This window comes from Pelodiscus sinensis, chromosome 21, assembly GCF_052426305.1.
Source record: "Pelodiscus sinensis isolate ZL-2025 chromosome 21, ASM5242630v1, whole genome shotgun sequence".
Taxonomy (NCBI): domain Eukaryota; kingdom Metazoa; phylum Chordata; order Testudines; family Trionychidae; genus Pelodiscus; species Pelodiscus sinensis.
Window position 1 is genome coordinate 8,751,723 of NC_143072.1, and position 20,791 is coordinate 8,772,513.

A 20,791-nucleotide genomic window follows, 5' to 3' on the forward strand; every position below is an offset into this window, starting at 1 on the left:
AAGGCAGCAATTTTGTTTAAAAAAAACTAAACACAAAAATCAGCTATGTTCAGTTAGACCGAAACTTTATTTGCACTACTTCAGTATATAAAGGGTATTTTCTATTATGATCAGTAGGTTTCTATTATGCAAGTTATTTGAAATACAAAGAGTGTAATATCAACATTTTAACATTTATGCATTCAACAGTATGCATCTCATACTTAAGTGTGTCTGCTCATTCTTTTTACACATTTGGTAGTGCTCACAAAAACAGTGGCTAATTCTCAGGCTCATTTGGATGTTTCATGATACTCTTCTATTGCAAGCCACCAAGCTTGTAATATGGACACCTACAACACAAAAGGACAAATAAGTTCCACTGCAATATGAAATCCTATCCAACCAATTCATTAGTGTACAAGATGTCTTCAGAAAACCTTTGCTCACCACTAGTCAATCTGCCGGTAATTCCAGCTATTTTTGGTGAGTTTCATCATCTCATATCTTGTACTGAGCGATAACAACTATTTCTCATCAAATACAACAAGAGGGTTCTGGCAAGAAGGACAGGTATATTGTAGAACCGCAATGGGAAACCTAGACTAGCGAGTGAGCCTCAAGACTGTCTGTCCCTCAGCTTGGAGGCATGGCCTCCTTCCCCAGCTGTGCCTGCTACAGCTACCATGGACAAGGGCTTGTCACCTGGTCCCAAGTGGCTGCTGTGAGAGGGCTGGGGTTGGTTGCCCTCTCTCTGGGGCAGCCTGCATACTGAACTCCTCTTCACCAGCCCCACCCAATGAACAAAACATTCCAGTTAAGGACCCAAGCAATGCTGGGTAAATCTTCTAGTTTTTGTTAAGATTCCAGGATTGCCAATAAAACCTAAATTCATAGCCTTTTTGGCTTTTACACTTTATGAATTATACCCACACAGCCACAGGGGTGTTCATCTAGAAGATCGAATGCCTCCATTATTGGTCACTTTCTGTTCACTGAAAGTTTTACTGAGCACAAATTACTTGTACAGATAGCATCAAGCACATCAGCTGTTAACTCTGTTACCCTTTAAAATAGCACTAGCACCTAGAACTGCACCAGTGTGTTTTTAAGAAAAGGTGGTATATGTCACTCTGCGTCTGAAAAAAATCAGTTATGCCCCAGAAAATCTGAATTGAACAGAAAAGTAGCTAATGATCTCTCATTCATGAGTTTATAGCTCAACAAACAATATATGTGTTCAAACTCACCCCAAAATTTTTTAGAGCGGTACTTTCCATACTGCAGGAAAGTCATTCCACTTCCATGATATTTTCAGGGGGAGGGAGGCGGAAAGAAGCTGTAAACACACAAGTTTTGAAATCAATTTTAAAGTGATAAAGGACTGCCTACAGAGAGTTGCTAGTGATGTCTAGGCACATTGGTTCTGCGAACTTCGGGGGGGAAGGGAGTATTTTTTTTTCTTTTTCCTCCTGAAATGAGAAAATTAAGAGTTCACTGGGGAATGGGGAGGAGGGCAAGGGAAGCGGAATAGTTGCAAAATTACCAGGATGGAAACTTATGGGGGATGTGATTAAGAGTTGTCTGGCCTCTTATTTTCCGAATGCTTAGTGTTTACACATGTATATCTTTAACAGTACAAGTGTTTGAAACTGAGTATTTCTTTCATTATGGTAGCACCACATTCTAGCAGGAAAGGAAAAAAAGCACCACTAGACAAGTGATCTGGAATCACAACAGATGGAAGAGGCAATATTTTCTGCCCAGATTCCTGGATGACTATGCTACCAGTCCACTGCTGACACGTTTGTGAATTGCACTGCTGAATTATACTAGAAACGATTCTTACATAAACAGAACCCATACACGTTAAGCTAGTGAAATGTGACTGGCACCTTACATACTTTAAGCTATGGGTAAATGCAAGGAGACAGAGCTGGAGAAGTCTGCCTTCTCCTGTCATGCAGGCATGACCTTGGTATAGGATTCCGATCAGGTATAGTGGAGACATGGCAATTCATCAACCCTTACCAAGAAAGCCGCTTTCCACTCATATCGACATCTCACTCCTCTGAAATACTGAAGTCAAGACTCTGCATAGCAAATGGAAACAAGAGAACAGAAGTGACGATTATATGATGCCCTGAGAAGGCGGAGGGTGGAGTGACAACAGCAAGCACAGAATAGCCAGTCTTCAGATAAACTGCATGCTAGATTGTCTTTTGCCTCCTAGTACCAAATTCTAGCATACAGAGCTCCAGACAACCTGAATTCAATATACATATAGCTGTATTTCAGACAAGTTGAGAAAGTTATCGTCAGTTCTCGCATCAGACGGCACTTCCTATTCAAAAGGTATCATCATGTCAACAGCTTTCTGCATTTGTTTGTACAGATAAACACCACCACAAGCTCAACACTAGGTACGTAATACTGCAGTCAATTAACCGATAAGCAAAAGCTTATCGGTCAACGCTACACACATTTCCTCCTCCCCACCCCACCCCGGGCGCGCACTAGTAAATTATGCAAGCAGGCTGGTCAGCAGCCCAGCTCAGTGCTGGCTTGTGCAGGATCTGGGACCTAACCCACGGCAGTGTTGCATTTAAAGTGTATTAGGAGCCAAGTGGGCAGGCAGCCTGCTCTGGCAGCTCAAACCTGCCCCCAGACAGGGGCTGTTGTCAACCTGCTCTGCTGCCCCCTGCCACTCTGCTGTTTTTTTAAACTAGCTCCCCTCACAGACCAGCTCCTATCTGGTACCTCACACTACTGCTGCCTCTAATGCAGCAGCAGCGCAGAGTGGCAGTGGGATCCTTGGGAGTGAGGCCGGCTTCACCCCTTGGGACTATAGACTAGTCAACTAACTGATAAGAAACCATGACCGATAGTTAACATCCCTAGTCAACACTTGCAAATTTTTCTTGAGGTTGCAAGGCACTAAATGTTCAAATCCATGTTACTTAATCAAGTCTAAAGATCAGATTTATACTGGTGTATTCAGCTAAGTTACTGAAATGCTTCAAGAGTTACAACCCTCATGGAACAGCTTCAAAAACCCCAAATAATCTAATCAACTCCTCCTTTTGCATTAAGGCAAGTCCATATGGTGCATCACTATCAAGTACTTACCTAGAGTTCCCCCACCCACCAGGAAGATGAATGGCAAGGCCCCATTTCAACCTTCATTTGTCAACACAGTAAGTAAAAATCCCAGAAATGGCTAAACGTTTATACACATTAACGCAAGAATAAAGCTTACCATATATACTTCAAGACACCATTCTGCCCTAAAAAGAGGAAATACCAATTATCACATGACAACATTATAGTATTAAAGAATATTTGGTCAATTTATTCTCACCACCACCAATCTGAGGGCAACTCCAGCTGCTTTTGGTGTTGTTTCATCACCTTTGATTTGACCAATTCTATAGGAATATAGGTCTAGATAAGCCGGGGGACTGTCCAGGTCCCTTACGCTTCTATGGACATTAAGATGCTGATTTCAAAATGAGCTTTAAGGCTCAAGTTATCGGCAAGCAACTTGCCCAGTCAACAATCACTGCTTCTACCGGTCAGCAGCGCCTGTTACAACTGGCTGGACAGTCCCAGTGCCTCAGTCTGTGAAGTTAACAGCAGGAGAGAATCCAGCACTAGACCCCGCTCCAGAGCAGCGCTGGAGAAGCTCGGTGCTGCACTGACAGGGCACAAGGAAGAGCCATCGCAGGGTATTTGCATCTACAGCACAGACACGCGGCTCTGGAGCAAACTGCTCAGCCCTGAGCACTAGGAAGCAGCTTAAACCCTGCATCGGCGCTTGTGTCGGGAGCGGCGGAGGAGCAGCCCCGCCCCCTCTCTGCCCGGGCCCCCGTTCTCACGGGGCCGGCCACGACACCAGCGCGTGACGCCCGCTCTTCCCGAGACCCGCGGGGGGCGGCTCTAGAACCCGCGGCCCCGCCTGCCCCCCCACGCGCGCACTGTGCTGCGCCCCAAGGCCCACGCGGAGATACGCCGCCAGGAGGGCGGAGCGCCGCTCGAGGACACGCGCTCTGCCGGGCCCTCCTCCCACGCGGGCTGCTCGCGGCGGCGGGTCCCATCGCTTCCCGCGTGACCCGGGCTCGGTGCCACGGGGTCCGCGCCCCCAGGCAGCACGGGCAGAGCCCCTTTAAGGCGGCCACGCCCTCGCGGTGGGCCCCACTACCTGAGCGGTGGCGCGCGGCCCAACTCGCCCTCAGCCGCGCGGCGCGCGCCTCCAACAGGGTTCGCTCAGCCGCCATCTTGGCCCGCTGCGGGGGGGCGGGGTCGGCTCCGGCTCCCGGCCGCTGCCCCGCCTCTCCCCTCACGCGGGCGCGCTACGCCCATCGCCCCCGCCTCAGGGCGCCCTCCGGCCCGGGTTCCGCGAGGAGACAGGCTGCTCGCTCCCGCCCGGCCAGGGCACGAGGGGGCCGCCCCCGAGTCACCGCCCCGGCCAGCTCCGGCAACGTACAAGACACAAGAGAGCGAGCAGCGGCCGGGCGGCGGCTTTTAAGGCTTTGGAATGTACCATCGTGTGAGGCAGGGGAGACTCTTCGAGGGCCTTCTCCAATACGCCTCGCGGCCGTGGAACGGACCATTCGATCGCAGGACGGGGGGGGGGGGGGTGAGCCAGTGAGTTCTCTTTGCGTCTGCCACCGCAAGGGCCAGCACCCAGCGCTGTGCAGCACTTTACAGACCAGCAAGATGGTTCATTGGGGGATGAGCTTTCGTGGGCCAGACCCACTGCCTCAGATCAAACAGGGGAAGGAAATTGTCACCACCATAAATACCAAAGGAGACAGTTAAAAAATGAACTCACATGAAAACGTTGCCAATCTAGAAAATCTGGAAAATGCCAATCTAGACGCAGTCCGTGAGCGTTCTTGAGCGAGTAAATTTACAGTATAGCGTTGTAAAACAGGGCTTCTTCTGGAAGAGTAAGAGAAATGTAGCCGTGTTAGTCTGGGGTAGCTGAAGCAAAATGCAGGACTATGTAGCACTTTAAAGACTAACAAGATGGTTTATTAGATGATGAGCTTTCGTGGGCCAGACCCACTTCCTCAGATCAAATAGTGGAAGAAAATAGTCACAACCATATATACCAAAGGAGACAATTAAAAAGGAAGAGTTATTCCTCTCCCCACGAGGAATAAGCCCTCTTGCGCAAGAGCTCTTCCACAAGAGGGCCGTGAAGACAGGCAACAAGAATTTCTTCTGCAAGAAGCCCCTATGGCTAAAATGGCCATCAGAGCTTCCTTGCGCAAGACTGTGTCCACACTGCCATGGATCTCTTGCTCAAAAGGACATGGCAGTGTAGATCCTCTCTTGTGGAAGAGTTTTTTTTGCACAAGAACTCTTCTGCAAAAGAGTTCCTGCACAAGAAGCTGCCAGTGTAGACGTAGCCTAACAGTAGAGAAATTTGATAGGTCGCCTTTTTACATTAAAGCCAGACACTTGTGATGTCTGCTATTCAGCATGCTATCAAAGAGTCCTTCATTATAAACTTTGATTTGAACATATTTGCCGAGGCTGTGGAACTAGCTTCTTAACCACTGAGAGAAATTCCTCAAGAAGCGTGTCCACTTGGTGTCAGTGAGATTTTAAATTCAGTTTGCTTTTGCTGGTATTGGCCTGAATAGTACGGAGTGTCTCAATAAAATTAGTAAAGATATTTTGCAAGAAGCTGGACCTTGTTACAAGCAGTATACAAACCACCATGACGATAGATCAGTTAACTTCAGCATATGCTTCTGCCTTCATACATTCCAGCTTGTAGAGACAGTAGCAATCAAAGGAGGGACTGCTGCACTCCAGGGAAGGGGAAAAATTGGGCCCAGATAGAGCCACCAACCCCCCCCCCTCCTCCGCAGCATCCCATGGGCCTAGAACGGAGGGGGGCACTAAAACCCAGGTGGCTGCCAAAATCAGTATGAGCCAGGGAAGAAAACTGCAGAGGAACCAGTCACAAACACTAGGGGCTACGTCTACGCTGGCGTGTTCTCACGCAAAAACTCTTTTGCGGAAGAGTTCTTGTGCAAAAAAAACTCTTCCAGAAGAGAGCGTCTACACTGGCATGTGCTTTTGCGCAAGAGCATCCGTGCCAGTGTAGACGCTCTCTTGCGCAAGAAAGCGCTGATAGCCATTTTAACCCTAGGCCTTTCTTGTGCAAGAAATTCATGTTGCCTGTCTGCACTGGCCTCTTGTGGAAGAGCTCTTGTGCAAGAAGGCTTGTTCCTGAGCAGGAGCGTCAGAGTTGTCACACAAGAAGTCCTGATTTTATACATTAGAGCGTCAGTTTGCTTGTGCAAGAACATGCGGCCTGTGTAGACAGGCAGCAAGTTTTGTTTTTTTGCGCAAGAGCAGCCACTTTTGCACAAGATCGTGCCAGTGTAGACACAGCCAAATCAGGGACTGCTGCACTGAGGGGGAGGAGATAAAATGGAACCAGCTGGGGTCACCCCACTCCTCTTCCTTTCTTGTGGGCTTAGAAGAAAACAGAAAAGGAGGCAGCCAGAGCCTCTTGAGTCTAGTTGGTAGGAACAGAAGTAACCTAAGTACAGAGATAGGGAACTTCCTGCATTTCTGATTGGTCTTTCTCTGCTCTGTGCTGATTGACTGACAATATAACCCCTCACATTCTCTTTGCCTTACTTTGGCTCCACCAAGGACCCTCACACTTTCTTCCCTTTTCCTTAGGAGACAGATTTCCTTCCTAAGTAACACATTTGCTGACATCTCATTGTTCACTGTGCTGCTATGTACTATACTGCTGGATGGTCCTAATGCATAAAAACACAAATAACAACCTAGGGGGTCACTGCAGGACTTCAAACTACTTGCAGCACTCACTTCAGTGGCACTGGAATGAGCAGTGCTGGGGGTGCTACCACGCCCCTCCCTTGAAGTGGTAATAACACACCAAATACATGGCTTTTATAATTGGCACCCCTCCATAATATTTGTTCTGGTACCCCAACTCAGTTCCAAGGTTGTCATAGCCAGGGGTGGTAGTGGGGATAAGCTCCCACTGTCTATAAAGTACCCCTATACGGTGTGCGTCTCCAATAGCCTCTGACAACCAAGTCCAGCTCCTGGCCTTCACGTGCGGTTTAGCTTGTAAACCCAGAGGAACTGTTTTAACTGACAGGAGAAGGGGCGCAGGCGGGTCACTGGCGCCTTATAACCAGTTGCTTCGGGGAGATGATACTCGTCAGCCTAGGAAGGCAGTTCATCTAGGGGAAGGAAAACCCTGATTTTAAACCTCCGCTGCCTTGCGGCTATATTCTTCCATGGAAAAGGCTTCAGGAGTAAACCTCGAGGAAAAATCCGGAGTCGGAGTCCCTAAGGCAGTTCGACGCTGCTTGCAGCCTCGCTCTGGCAACTCCTGCGACGGCGCCGATGCCAAACTGTAGCAGCCCTGCTGTTCCTTTGGATCCATCGACGACGTGGAGAGGGGGGACCCGCTACGTGGGCAATAGCCTGTTCCTCCATATTACATCGCCCTGGCTAGTATCCGACTACCAACATATCTCACAACCCTGGAGAGGACACTCCAGCCTCGCTAGCGCTACTAGCGCGGAAACAACACGGGGAGCAACAGTTTACCGGTTATAAGCCACAGCTCAATTGGCGTAGAGCATGGTGCCAGGGGTTGTTCCCGACGGTGGGAGGGATCTTCGGGTCTCACTGGGCAATTACCGCCCGCCTCAAGCTGGGCAGCCCCCAGACAGTCAGGTACTGCCCCGCCACAGTCTGCTTTCCTCACTGGGTGCATGGGGATTAGGAACATTCCGAATGGCAGGCTGCAACCATCGCACCAGGCAACAAAACACTGAGAAAGAGACTACCTCTTAAACTGGGATGTTGGAATGTCCGTACAATGTTGACGGGCCTCTCCGAAGACGTACAGGACATTGACGACCTACGAAAGACAGCAGTCATCAACAACGAACTTCTGAGGCTGAACGTAGACATCGCCGCCCTACAGGAAACACGACTGGAAGACTCAGGAATTCTGAAAGAAAAAGACTACACCTTCTACTGGCAGGGAAAGGCCCCAGACGAGCCCAGACAGCATGGTGTAGCTTTCGCGGTGAAAAATAGCCTACTGAGTATGGTGGAACCAGGCAGTAATGGCTCAGAACGACTCCTCACCCTTCATCTCAACACCACCACAGGCCCTATCACCCTCGTCAGCGTATACGCCCCAACTCTGAACGCAACATTGGAAACTAAAGACCGGTTCTATGAGAACCTAACATCTGTCATCAACAGCATCCCCGACAAGGAACAACTCATCCTTCTGGGTGACTTCAATGCCAGAGTAGGTGCGGACAATGACTCATGGCCTTCGTGCCTCGGAAAATTTGGCGTCGGCAAAATGAACGAGAACGGCCAACGCCTGCTCGAGCTCTGCGCTTTCTACAACCTGTGCATCGCCAACTCATACTTCCAGACCAAGCCCCAGCATAAGGTCTCCTGGCGACATCCGCGCTGGAAACACTGGCACCAGTTGGACCTTATACTAGTTCGCCGCTCAGCTATCAATTGCATCCTGCACGTACGCTCTTATCACAGCGCTGACTGCGACACAGACCACTCCTTAGTGTGCTGCAAGATCAGGCTGAACCCGAAGAGGTTTCATCGTTCAAGGAAACAAGGAAATCCTCGCATCGACGTCAGCAAGATGTCGCAGCCTGACCTGACGCAGAAATTCTCAGAAGCGCTTGAGAAGGAACTTGACGCCACACAGACATGAGACTCTGCCATGGAAAAGTGGGAAACACTGCGGAACATAATGCACCGCACTGCCCTGGCAACCTTTGGAAAGAGGACCACAAAGACGCACGACTGGTTTGAAGCAAAGTCCTCTGTGATGATTCCAGTCATAGAAGCCAAGCGTGCCGCCCTGGCAGAATACAAGCGGTCACCAAGACAGAGGAACCTACAAATTCTCAGGGCTACTAGGAGCAAGGCTCAACAGGTTGCCAGACACTGTGCGAACGAATATTGGCAGCAGCTCAGCAACGACATCCAGAAAGCAGCCATATCAGGGAACACAAGAGGCATGTACGATGGCATCAAGAAAGCGCTGGGCCCTACGCAGAGCAAAACAGCACCCCTCAAGTCATCTACTGGAGAAATAATCTCCGACAAGCAACAACAGTTGGGGAGATGGGTGGAACACTACTCCGACCTCTTTTCCAGACGGAATACGGTGACCTCCGCAGCATTAGATGCCATTGAATGCCTGCCAACCATGGAAGAACTTGATGCAGAGCCAACAGTAGAAGAGCTCAGCAAGGCTGTTGATAAACTGGCCTCAAGAAAAGCCCCCGGCAGCGACGGGATTCCTCCAGACCTGCTGAAACAGTGCAAGTGTTCCCTACTGCACCCTCTTCACAAAGTGCTCTGTCAGTGCTGGAAAGAAGGAGCCGTACCGCAGGATATGCGGGATGCTAAGATCGTCACCCTCTACAAGAATAAGGGCGAGAGAAGTGATTGCAACAACTACAGAGGCATCTCCCTTCTTAGCATCGTAGGCAAAGTATTTGCTAAGGTCATTTTGACCCGACTGCAGAAGCTGGCTGAACGTGTCTACCCGGAGTCACAGTGTGGTTTCCGCGCAGAACGGTCAACCGTAGACATGATTTTCTCCCTACGACAACTCCAGGAGAAGTGTAGAGAACAGCAGATGCCCCTGTACGTCTCCTTCATTGATCTCACCAAAGCCTTTGACCTGGTCAGCAGAGACGGACTCTTCAAAATCCTTCACAAGATCGGCTGCCCACCAAAACTGCAGAGTTTGATTGAATCCTTCCACACAGACATGAAGGGAACAGTGCAGTTTAATGGCAGTTGCTCCGAGCCTTTCAGCATCAGCAGCGGCGTCAAGCAAGGCTGCGTTCTTGCCCCCACATTGTTTGGGATCTTCTTTGCCCTGCTCCTCAAGCATGCCTTCGGCTCAGCAACGGAAGGAATCTACTTCCGCACCAGATCGGACGGCAAGCTATTCAATCTCTCTCGCCTCAAAGCCAAGACGAAGATACGCGAGACGCTGATCAGGGACATGATATTTGCCGACGACGCAGCAGTCGTCACACATACCCAGGAAGAACTACAGTCGCTGATGAGCCGTTTTTCCATGGCCTGCAAAGACTTTGGGCTGACTATCAGTTTGAAAAAAACAAACGTCCTAAGCCAGGACACTGTCACTCCACCAGCCATCACAGTAGACGACTACCAGCTTGACATCGTCCACCAGTTCACGTACTTGGGCTCCACCATCACCGATAATCTCTCCCTTGACGCTGAGCTCGACAAGAGGATCGGGAAGGCAGCCTCTACTTTAGCCCGCCTGACAACCCGAGTGTGGACCAACCCCAGGCTGACAACCGCAACAAAGATGGCAGTGTACAACGCCTGCGTCATCAGCACCCTGCTGTACGGGAGCGAGACATGGACCACATACGCGAGACAAGAGCGGAGACTGAACGCCTTCCATCTACGAGGTCTGCGCCGCATCCTGGGCATTACCTGTCAAGACAAAGTCTCCAACCTCGAAGTTCTGACTCGAGCCGGCCTCCCCAGCATGTACACCATGCTCCGACAACGTCGCCTGCGTTGGCTTGGCCATGTACGCCGCATGGAGGACGGGAGGATCCCAAAGGACATCCTCTACGGGGAACTGGCATCTGGGAAGAGAACCACAGGGTGCCCGAACCTGCGATTTAAAGATGTCGTGAAGAGGGAAATGAAAGCCATCGACATAAACACGCAGTCCTGGGAAGACCTCGCAGCAGACCGCCCGAAGTGGAGGGGCACCCTGACCACACAGCTCAAGTCAGGCGAAACGAACATGATGCGTGCATCAGAAGAAAAGCGAGCCCGCAGGAAGTTACGCAACAACAACAGCCAGGGAACCACCTACAGCTGCGACTTCTGCGGCAAAGAATGCCTGTCCCGGATTGGCCTTTTCAGCCACCAACGACGCTGTCCCCGACGCTGTCCCAGACAATCCGACACGAACCAAGACGAGAACTAGGATACGTCATCCATGGTCAACTGACCGACGTAGGCCAACAAAACAACCCCAACTCACTTCACCTATGTCTGAAATGCAGATACTGGTGGCCTGTAAAATGGCAACAGTTGGGCATCTATTTTGTTGTATGGTACAGTTTTTTTTTAAATTATTTTTGGTGCTAGTGTATATCACAGAGTCCCTGCCCTAAACAGCTTGTTTTTTAAATAGACAATTGGCAGGGGAAACGAGATGTACATATGAAGACACAGTGCCTTTCATCAGAATGCTTACAACCCTAAATCGTACCTAGAAAATCAAAATGGATGAAGGAATGAAAGAATTGCTTGAGATACTTTTATAACCGTACATTCTTAATCTGATCATTTCTATGCTTTGTTTTGTTGTGCAGCAAAGGAGGTGGATCTGTAGGAATGATTTGAATGACAACCATTTAGGAAATGAGGAAAATCCAGATTCAAAACTAACTACTGAGTCAATGTGGGAAGTAGGATGTAGTTACCTAAACAAAGCCAGTTTTTATGTACTATGAGGAACAGTCACTATAAAAATCTTTTTTTCTAATTCTGTTCAACCAAAACTTTTATCTGAATCATGAGTTTTTCATTGTGCATCACAAGCTAAAGGAGAAACTCTCCATGTACCTTTCATATTAACCTGCTTTGCTAAATGTTTCTGATATCCACTTTAGTTGTACTCTTTTAAAAGGTCATTTAGATTATTTATTCCTTAAATCTTTGTTTTTTGTTACCCCCTTTCTTATTTTTCAAAATCAACAGAATAAGGCTGCAAGTTTGCTTAAGTTTTTGCAAACTTCTCCCATAATTAAAATTCACGACATACCTTAATCTTTGCAGGATTGGGGCTTACATTTTTAAATCATATTTGAAATCCAAGAAGGCTAGAGAATGTAGTTTGTGCTGAAGAAATATATTAATATAGTATGTGAACTAGTATTTTGAAAATACTATATTAAAAGCATGTTTCCGTAAGCTACAAAAAATTACAAATTGAAACTGTATACTTGCTCTTACAAAAGAAAAAGAATAGCTATGCAATAGTTATCAGAAACATCTGATTTAAATGAGAACATGGAGCACTGAATATTATAGTAAGTGTCTGACCTTTTCAATGGAGCATGCAAACAGCAGTATTGTTACTAATTAGAGTCTTCTTTTTGAATGCAGCTTGGAGCACTAAAGAACACTGATTATTCAAACACTATTTAATTAAAATCCTTAATAGAATCACAGTCTCTTCTGCTGTCTTGTGAAATGGAAATGTAATCAAAAGCGCTTTTTGTATCACAACAAATATGAGGCAGTTTGTTTTTCTTAGCGTAGTTTTAGTACATTGCAAACTTGTTCAGTGTTTTTGTTGACCTAACAAAATACGTTTCTCCAATGCTGTTTTATACTTAGAAAGGTTATTTATTTTAAAAGCTAGAAAACATCATCTGGAAAGATAACTTTGGGCTACAAGGGACTACGTAGAGCCCTACGCGGATACAAAATTTGTATCTTCATCTGTGTCGGCAAAAATGAACTGTGAATATCCACATCCATGAAGGCAGATACCTGCAAATATAAACCAGACATCTGCAGATTTGCAGGACCCTAGGAATCTGACCTCCATTGATATTATTGGCCATTATGTACTCTTGCAGACCTTGTTTAGACTGAAACAACTCAACAATTGTTTGCATGCTGGGGGGTTTATTTTTATGCAATTTAGCTGCAGTCTATGTGACTAGTGTGGTGTTTAAAACCTTTGTTTTTTTATTAACGTAGGCTTCTTATCTAATGTATGTGAGCTTATTGAGATTACGAATTGGAAGAGCCAACCAGAAGGAGCTGATTTGGGAATATTTATCTACATTCAGAAGACACTTTATTAGCTGTAATTTGGTTAAAGTTTTAAGACAATGGTATCCATCATAAATAGCTATTATAGATTAACTATCTTCACCATTAATAAGCTTCAGTTTGGTGGTGGTTTTTCAATGACATGATAAAAACAATATAGCTTCCCAGCAGGAATCTTCAAACACCACTTTTGCTTAAATGGATGTGTAGCAAAGGCTCATCCCTATTAAAACTATAGTGTGATTGAACTAACCACTGTTTCATAAACATGAAATATCTAACTGGAGCCTCTGCTGTCCATGCCAACTATTTTTTTTGGCACCCTAAGTAGTGGTGTCTCTACCACTACTGCAAATTCCGGGAATGGCCATCATGTCAACTCCACTAGGAAATCCCCTAATCTCAATTTTGGATTCTTGTGGCTCATGCTCATTTGTAGTGATATCATATACTTCTGTCTCCACTGATCCATCTGTTTTCCACTCAATTGTGGAATACTTAGCTAAATCACTAAGGGTGTGTGTCTAGACTACTGAGTTTTGTCGACAAAAGTGGACTTTTGTCGACAAAACTATACCTGCGTCTACACTACCGCTGAGTTCTGTCGACATAACATCGACAGAACTCAGAAGTTTTGTCGACGCTGGTAAACCTCATTTTACGAGGCATAACACCTTCTGTCGACAGAGTTCTGTCGACAGAATGTGTTATTGCCTGTAGGGTTGCGTCTAGACTACAGGGTTTTGTCGACAAAGCACCTTGCTTTGTCAACAGAACTGACTGTGTCTAGACGCTCTATGTCGACAGAAGTTTTGTCGACAGTGTCTGTCGACAAAACTTCCATCGACAAAATCCTGTAGTCTAGACGTACCCTAAGGTGTAAAAGTCTTGGTCATTGGATTTCATCAGAATATATGGTATCATCTACATTTGGGTATGTATCCACTACATTTGGGTAGTGGAGGTGGAGGAGATGGTGGGGGCAGTGGCCTCAAGGTGCCTTTGGTATTCCTTATCGGAAAGACAGTAGGGGAGGGCAGTAAATTATGATGGTACCTGTCCATAAGCACAGAGCCCAGATCCTGGAAGGAACCTAAATCACCACTCAAAACCACATTCCCAAGATTGGACCCCACAAGTCCCTCCTTGCCAACGTACAATACTCCATCTCTTCTACCAGGGCCAGTTCTTAATGTCTTTTGTAGTCAGAAATTCCTGGACTTTGTTGGGGTCAATGGAGAGCACATTCCTTCTTCTTTCCCGAAGCAGTCATGGTTCAGCATCATGCAGGGGAGAGTTTACTAGCACTTCACCTTGTCTTTGTCTCCTGCTGCCCAGAAGGAGGGAAAGCAGGACCAGAAGGAGAGAGAGACTTATCAGCAGTCGGGTCAGAATCATCACCTGAGGTTTCCCAACCCCTGTTATATAGTCTGATTTAAGGGCCTACAATTATGAGAGTGCCTCCTAGACCTTATGAAGAGCTTAACCCAGCCCTGCTCCACATAATAGAGCAGGTAACAGTCCATCGAGGTAACATCCACCCAGGTAACTTTCTCTGTATGCCTGAGAATGTTACATGCCACAATTGTGTGCTGATTATCCTGTAAGCAGGCCGCCCATTGAGAACCACTGCTACAGCTGCTGAGCCTTGACAAAGCGCATTAAACTCAAGCAACAGAGGCCTTTTGAAAGTCCACACACACACACACACACACACCCTTCCTGTTCATGGTTCCTACTAGTAATCATAGGTACTTGGGGGGGGGGGTGTAGAATCAGAGTAAAGGTGGCAGAGAGAGTCTTCATCAGAAACTGAACCATCTAAGGGTACGTCTACACTACAACATTAATTCGAACTAACTTAGTTCTAATTAGTTAATTCGAACTAAGCTAATTCGAACTAACGGATCCAGACTAAAAAACTACTTCGAATTAGCGTTTTGCTAATTCGAACTAGCATGTCCACATTAAGTGGACCCTGAACCGGGCTTAAGGATGGCCGGAAGCAGTGCCGGCAGGGCATCAGAGGAGGACTTAGAGCGTGGAGCTGCTGTCTCAGGCTAGCCGAGGGCTGTGCTTAAAGGGTCCCGACCCCCACCCCAGACAGACAGTTCTCAGGGGTGCCCCACTTGCAAAGCAGTCCTGGCTTGGATTGCCCGGACTACCCACACTGGGCACATCACACCACTCGGCCATCAGCCTGGCTGCACTTGACGCAGGCTGCCATCTGGGGAGAGGAGGCAATTGGGGGGCTGCAGGAGAGCTTCCACCCCCAGAAGCCCGCAGAGCCAACCCAGTCCTCCCCATCGGGGGCTCGTGCCCCATTCCTCCCTCACCTCCTTCCACTTACTCTTCCCTAGCCTCTCTTCTTAATGTACACAATAAAGATAACGTGTCTTCCAAAATGGAATCTGTCTTTATTGAACAAAACTGGGGGAGACTGGGAAAAGGAGGTGGGAGAGGGGACAAGAGAGGGTGAGAGAGGGGAGGGCAACTAAAATGATCAGGGGTAGGGAACAGGTCCCAGATGAAGAGAGGCTAAAGAGACCGGGACTTTTCAGCTTAGAAAAGAGGAGACGGAGGGGAGACAGGATAGAGGTCTCTAAAAGCATGAGTGGGGTGGAGAGGGTGCATACAGAAAAGTTCTTCATTAGTTCCCATAAAGAAGGACTAGAGGACACCAAAGGAAAGGAATGGGTAGCAGGCTTCAAACTAGTAACAGAAAGTTGTTCTTCACAAAGCAAAGAGTCAACCTGTGGAACTCCTTGCTGCAGGAGGCTGTGAAGGCTACAACTAGAACAGAGTTTAAAGGGATGTGAGATCAAGTCATGGAGGCTGGGTCCATGGAGTGCTATTAGCCAGGGGGTAGGAGTGGTGTCCCTGCCCAAGGTTTGTGGAAGGCTGGAGAGGGATGGCATGAGACAAATGGCTTGGTCACTGTCTTCAGTCCATCCCCTCCAGGGTCCCTAGCGTTGGCCGCTGTCGGCAGACAGGCTACTGGGCTAGATGGACCTTTGGTCTGACCCAGGACGGCCATTGTAAGCTCAGGGCTCAGGGTCGGGGGGCTCAGTGGACCCCTTGATTCTCTTGCACACCTGCTCCTGGGTGGCCAGGCTGGCAGCTCTCCTGCCCTAGCCGGCCACTTTCCTGTGCCTAGTGTGGAGATCGTGGACGAGGTCCACAATATCTGCACTAGCCCAGGCGGGTGCCCGCCTCTTGCGGTCCCGGGCAAGCTCCCGGGAGCCGCCAGCCTGGTCCTGGGAAGAGGGGGAGGGCTGGGGGGCATCGGGTGGCTGGCTCGATCCGTGCTAGGTGCAGGGTCTGCTGGCTGGGTGCTGGCAGGCTTGCACCTGGCACGGGCACCGTAGTCAGCCCGTGCCCCTTTAAGGGCTCCGGGGCCGGGACGGGGGGCAGACGAGTTTCCCTGGTGTTGGCCAACCACCAGGGAAACCTGGGGAGGGCTAGCCTCCCACTAGTTCGAATTAAGCTACACACCCCTTAATTCGAACTAGTTGTTCGAACTAGGCTTAATCCTCGTAAAATGAGGTTTTCCTAGTTCAAACTAAGCGCTCCGTTAGTTCGAATTAAATTCGAACTAACGGAGCGGTAGTGTAGCGCCTATCAAAGTTAGTTCGAACTAACATCTGTTAGTTCGATCTAACTTTGTAGTGTAGACATACCCTAAGGGTACGTCTAGACTACATGCCTCTGGCGACAGAGGCATGTAGATTAGGCTACCCGACAGAGTAAAATGAAGCGGCGATTTAAATAATCGCCGCTTCATTTAAATTTACATGGCTGCCGCGTTGAGCCGACAAACAGCTGATCAGCTGTTTGTCGGCTCAGCGCGATAGTCTGGAAGCTCCCCTGCCGACATCAAAGGGAGTTGTCGACAACCCAGGTATGCCTCATCCCAGGAGGCATACCTGGGTTGTCGACAACTCCTTTTGATGTCGGCAGGGGAGCGTCCAGACTATCGCGCTGAGCCGACAAACAGCTGATCAGCTGTTTGTCGGCTCAACGCGGCAGCCATGTAAATTTAAATGAAGCGGCGATTATTTAAATCGCCGCTTCATTTTACTCTGTCGGGTAGCCTAATCTACATGCCTCTGTCGCCAGAGGCATGTAGTCTAGACGTACCCTAAGTGGGGTATTCAAGAGCAGAGATAGTGAGGTATAACTTTCTTTTAGCTTCTATGGGGGTATTTGTTTATAGGGTTGCCAGGTGTCTGGTTTTAAACTGGATAGTCCAGTAATTGAGCTTTCTGTTCAGGAAACAAATTGAGAAGATATAAATGTCGGGTATTTTCTAAATAAGATGTAATGTAGATTGTGATTAAATCTTAAGTGTGTCCGGTATTTTTGTTGAAACCATCTAGCAACCCTATTTGTTTATGCATATCTGTTCATTAGATGTCTGACAATAAAAGATCTTACAGCTTTTTTTCCCCTTGTCCTTCACAGTCCTTGCAGAAGGAAGCATTTGGATACATAACACCTGTTCTGAGTACACTAATAAGCCAGGCACTCACACCTTACCCTCACAGCCTGGTAGTCACTACGGATGTCGGTGGGACTGCTTCTGGTGTATGTTTCCAACATTGATGCTGGGGTTGTGCTACATGTTCATAGTCTAAAAAAGCCAGGCTTAGGGTTTAATCCCTTGATTCACACTGAAAATCATGAACAGAGCCCTAGATAATCAACGAGAAAATGTGAAACTGGCCAAACCAGAAATCCCAATGGAAAATATAACAAAACTGTTTTTCAGCTCAGCACATGATGAAAGTCAGAGGCATATACATGGCAGGCTGACTTGGCTCTATCATTGTGGCAGATTAAAATATTAACGAATGTTACACAGCTAGAACTCCCTCAGTCTAGCAAAATCATGGCTTTAACAATTTCTCTCTTGTAGACGATGAATAAATGGCTGCCACCCTAAGGAGGATCCTTATGGAGACCAGTGGAACCTACAGCCGTCATGGTCCTGGGTGGGCGGGGGGAGGGAGACTTACTCCTGGAAGTGGAGGGGCTAGGGGCAGGCAGCCCTCTGCGCCGCCTGAAGCATGGCACGCCCCTCCTCCAACCCTCAGAATGTGTGACCCGGTGCCCTGGCACTGGCAGTGATTTAAAGGGCCTGGCGCTTTTGCACCAGTATTTTTATCCAGTACACTGCTGCAGCAGCAGCAAAGAACCTCAGGCCCCTTTGAATCACTGGGCCCCAGAACAACTGCCCCCTTTCCTCCTGTCAACAGGCCTAATGAAGACCAACTTAAACCTATACCCATACGGAATTCAAACGGCACTGAACAGAGCATCGGTCAATGACAAAACAACCAGGGAATACTTCCCTACACTAGGCAGTAAGGGTATGTCTACACTACAGCGCTAATTCAAACTAACTTAGTTCGAATTAGTTAATTCGAACTAAGCTAATTCGAACTAACGCGTCTAGAACTAAAAACTAGTTCGAATTAGCTTTTGCTAATTCGAACTAGCGCGTCCACACTGATTGGATGCAGGGGGGCATTTAAGGGCGGCTGAAACCGGTTCTGGCAGGGCATCAGGTCAGTAGTTGCTTTGTGTGGCTGCTGTCTGAGGCTATCTGAGGCTCTTGCTTAAAGGGACCCCCCCTGGACAGCCGGTTCTCAGCTTTTCCTGCTTCCTTGCCAACCTCGCCGAGGGACAGCAAAGCGTTGGTCTCTGTGCCCGTCTGTGTCGGTGCTTCCCTTCGGGGACGCCGCCGCAGGTGGCAACATGGAGCCAGAGCTCGCCCTGCACCTTCTGGTGCACTTTCTGGACTTGCTGCTGCAAGCCTGCCAGCAATGGCTCGAGGCTGCCTGGCACCTCCTGGTGCACGTCAGGCCCCTGCCTCTCCGCCTGGCCGCCCTGGGAGGAAGGGGAACTCTGGTGTCCCAGTGCCCGTGTCCCCAAGTCCCTTCCTGTCTGGGGCAGGAGAGCTTCATTGTTATTGGAATTGTGATCCCATTGAAATAGGCTTTGTTTTAAATAATAGACCTTTAAAGTTAAATTAAAAATTGTTATGGCCTAAATTTATCAGAACCTATTTAAATAATGTATGAATTAAATTTAAAAATTAAATAGAACATGTCTCCTGTCAACTTTTAAAGAAATTCTACCAGTTCACTAGTGGAAGTGCCTAGAACCAGTGTTTACATCAGCAGTAGCTTCTTCTGCAGGTGAAAAGAGAATGTTTTTATCACTTTGGTTTATTCAGCTAGTTTAATTCAATGATTAGTTCATTCACCATTGCAAAACCGAGAGTTGATGAACCAGAAAAACTTGTTTTCCTCTTTTCTCAGTAAAAAATTGGTTATGAGAGCGTTCTAACATCTTGAAGAACATGATGACTAGGTTTGATCTGTTAAATTCACTATGGATATTTCCTTTGTTTAATAAATGGATTTTAGATGCAAAATGTGTTTGGATACTTTTTTGTCATGTGTCCTTTACATTTAAGGACATTTTCATACAAAAATTAAATGCTGGCTTTGTTTATTTTAAATAGAATTTCCGTTCAGACAGAAGTAGATGTAAATCATATGTTTTAAAAAAAGTAGCCGCCACTTAGCAAATAATAAATGGGGTAAAATCTCTCTCTTAAGTGTTCCTATTACACACCATTTTGTAACAGAATAAAAATGTAAAAATTAAGAATCTGATTACATGTAAGTTACACAATTATTTGGGCATTTATTTAGTTGGTAGCTGTACTGAGTGTATTCTCCTGGTTGTAAATCAACATGTTTTAAAGGTTGCTAATCAATAAGACTCAACCATCCTTTAGGAAAATATTTTAAAAGTATAATTTAAATGATTAATTGCTCATTTAAACCTTGGTTTTCTGCTTGCCCGTTTAAATCATGATTAAAATTAGAAATTATATCAAAGCTATTTAAATCAATCCACCCTGCTTCAGAGACTGTTTGGTCCGTCCCTGAAGGAGAAGGCACAGGGCTGCGCTCATGGAATAGGTTCTAGGCTAGTGGGGTTTTGTTGTCTGGTGCCTGTCTTGTTTTGGACAGTAGAGCTGGTGAGTTGAAACAAAAGTTCTCTTAATCCCTTTGAAATGTCTCATTGTATAGTGAGGCTGATTCTTGTCCATGGACACCAAGAGTTGGACAGCTTATGTGTTGGGGCTGGAGTCTGAGTGATTATAAGGCTTCTGGTAATAAAATCCCTTTGCAGAGTGAGGAGTGGGACCGGGACTCCAGCACTAAGGGATGTGAACAGCTGCATGCTTTGGGCTTCTTTAACTGACTTGCTGTGGATGAACCTGCCCTCCCATTGTCCTCACATGGGGAGTTCCTGGTGTTCTCCTAGGAGATGAAAATGCCCCGGGGTTTGGGCTCCCCCGAAGTGCACGCCCCACCCCCCAGCAAGCCGTGCAAGCTGCATTTGTGCGTGCACCCTCCACAGACAAAAAAAAAGGGGGGTCCAAAAATATTTTTGCTTGGGGTGACAAAAAACCTAGAGCCAGCCCTGCTCCTTGCAGACGCTGAGAGACTGGGCTGACCTCAGCACAGCTCAGCCCCTGGGGGGGGACTGCTGGGAGAGGTTCCTGTGGGAGCGGGGATTCCTGTACCAGGAATGGCTCCCCCCAGGGAAAGTGGGGATGTGGGGGGGGGGGGTCCAGTGGCAGCTGGTGGTTCTGCAAAAGTATCGCCCCAAGCTGCTGTACCTAGCCCATGATGTCCCATTCGCAGGGCACCAGGGGATCCAGTGCACCCAGCTGAGGCTGCTTCAGGCCTTTTACTGGCCCAGGATATTTGCATCCATGCAGCGGTACTGCCGGGTCTGCGACTCCTGCAAGAGGGTGGGGAAAGCCCAACATGGTGGGGGACCTACCCTGAGGTGCCTGCCC

The 20,791-nt window shown here is 47.7% G+C and overlaps 1 protein-coding gene, 1 long non-coding RNA gene and 2 other non-coding genes across 7 annotated transcripts; 1 reads left to right on the plus strand and 3 right to left on the minus strand.

The window, feature by feature from the left end:
* Nucleotides 1-48: 48 nt before the first annotated feature.
* LOC102450991 (uncharacterized) lies at nt 49-4,541 on the minus strand. 4 transcript variants are annotated; one of them, XR_331337.5, is made up of 5 exons: nt 4,523-4,541; nt 3,239-3,266; nt 2,011-2,072; nt 1,230-1,318; nt 49-332 (listed from the first exon to the last, which is right to left on the minus strand). It is a non-coding gene; the product is annotated as an uncharacterized LOC102450991 (long non-coding RNA). The 4 variants fall into 4 exon arrangements; XR_012897142.2 differs by lacking the exon at nt 4,523-4,541 and adding an exon at nt 4,466-4,484; XR_012897140.2 differs by lacking the exon at nt 4,523-4,541 and adding an exon at nt 4,181-4,459.
* Nucleotides 409-481, minus strand: LOC112544122 (small nucleolar RNA SNORD65). Its single transcript, XR_003087446.1, has one exon. It is a non-coding gene; the product is annotated as a small nucleolar RNA SNORD65 (small nucleolar RNA).
* On the minus strand, nt 2,272-2,348 carry LOC112544119 (small nucleolar RNA SNORD49). The gene has a single exon (XR_003087443.1). It is a non-coding gene; the product is annotated as a small nucleolar RNA SNORD49 (small nucleolar RNA).
* A 3,332-nt stretch (nt 4,542-7,873) lies between the features above and the next one.
* Nucleotides 7,874-8,752, plus strand: LOC149521908 (protein CFDP2-like). Its single transcript, XM_089772041.1, has one exon. The coding sequence runs from the start codon at nt 7,874-7,876 to the stop codon at nt 8,750-8,752; it is 879 nt and encodes a 292-aa protein (XP_089628167.1).
* Nucleotides 8,753-20,791: the final 12,039 nt, after the last annotated feature.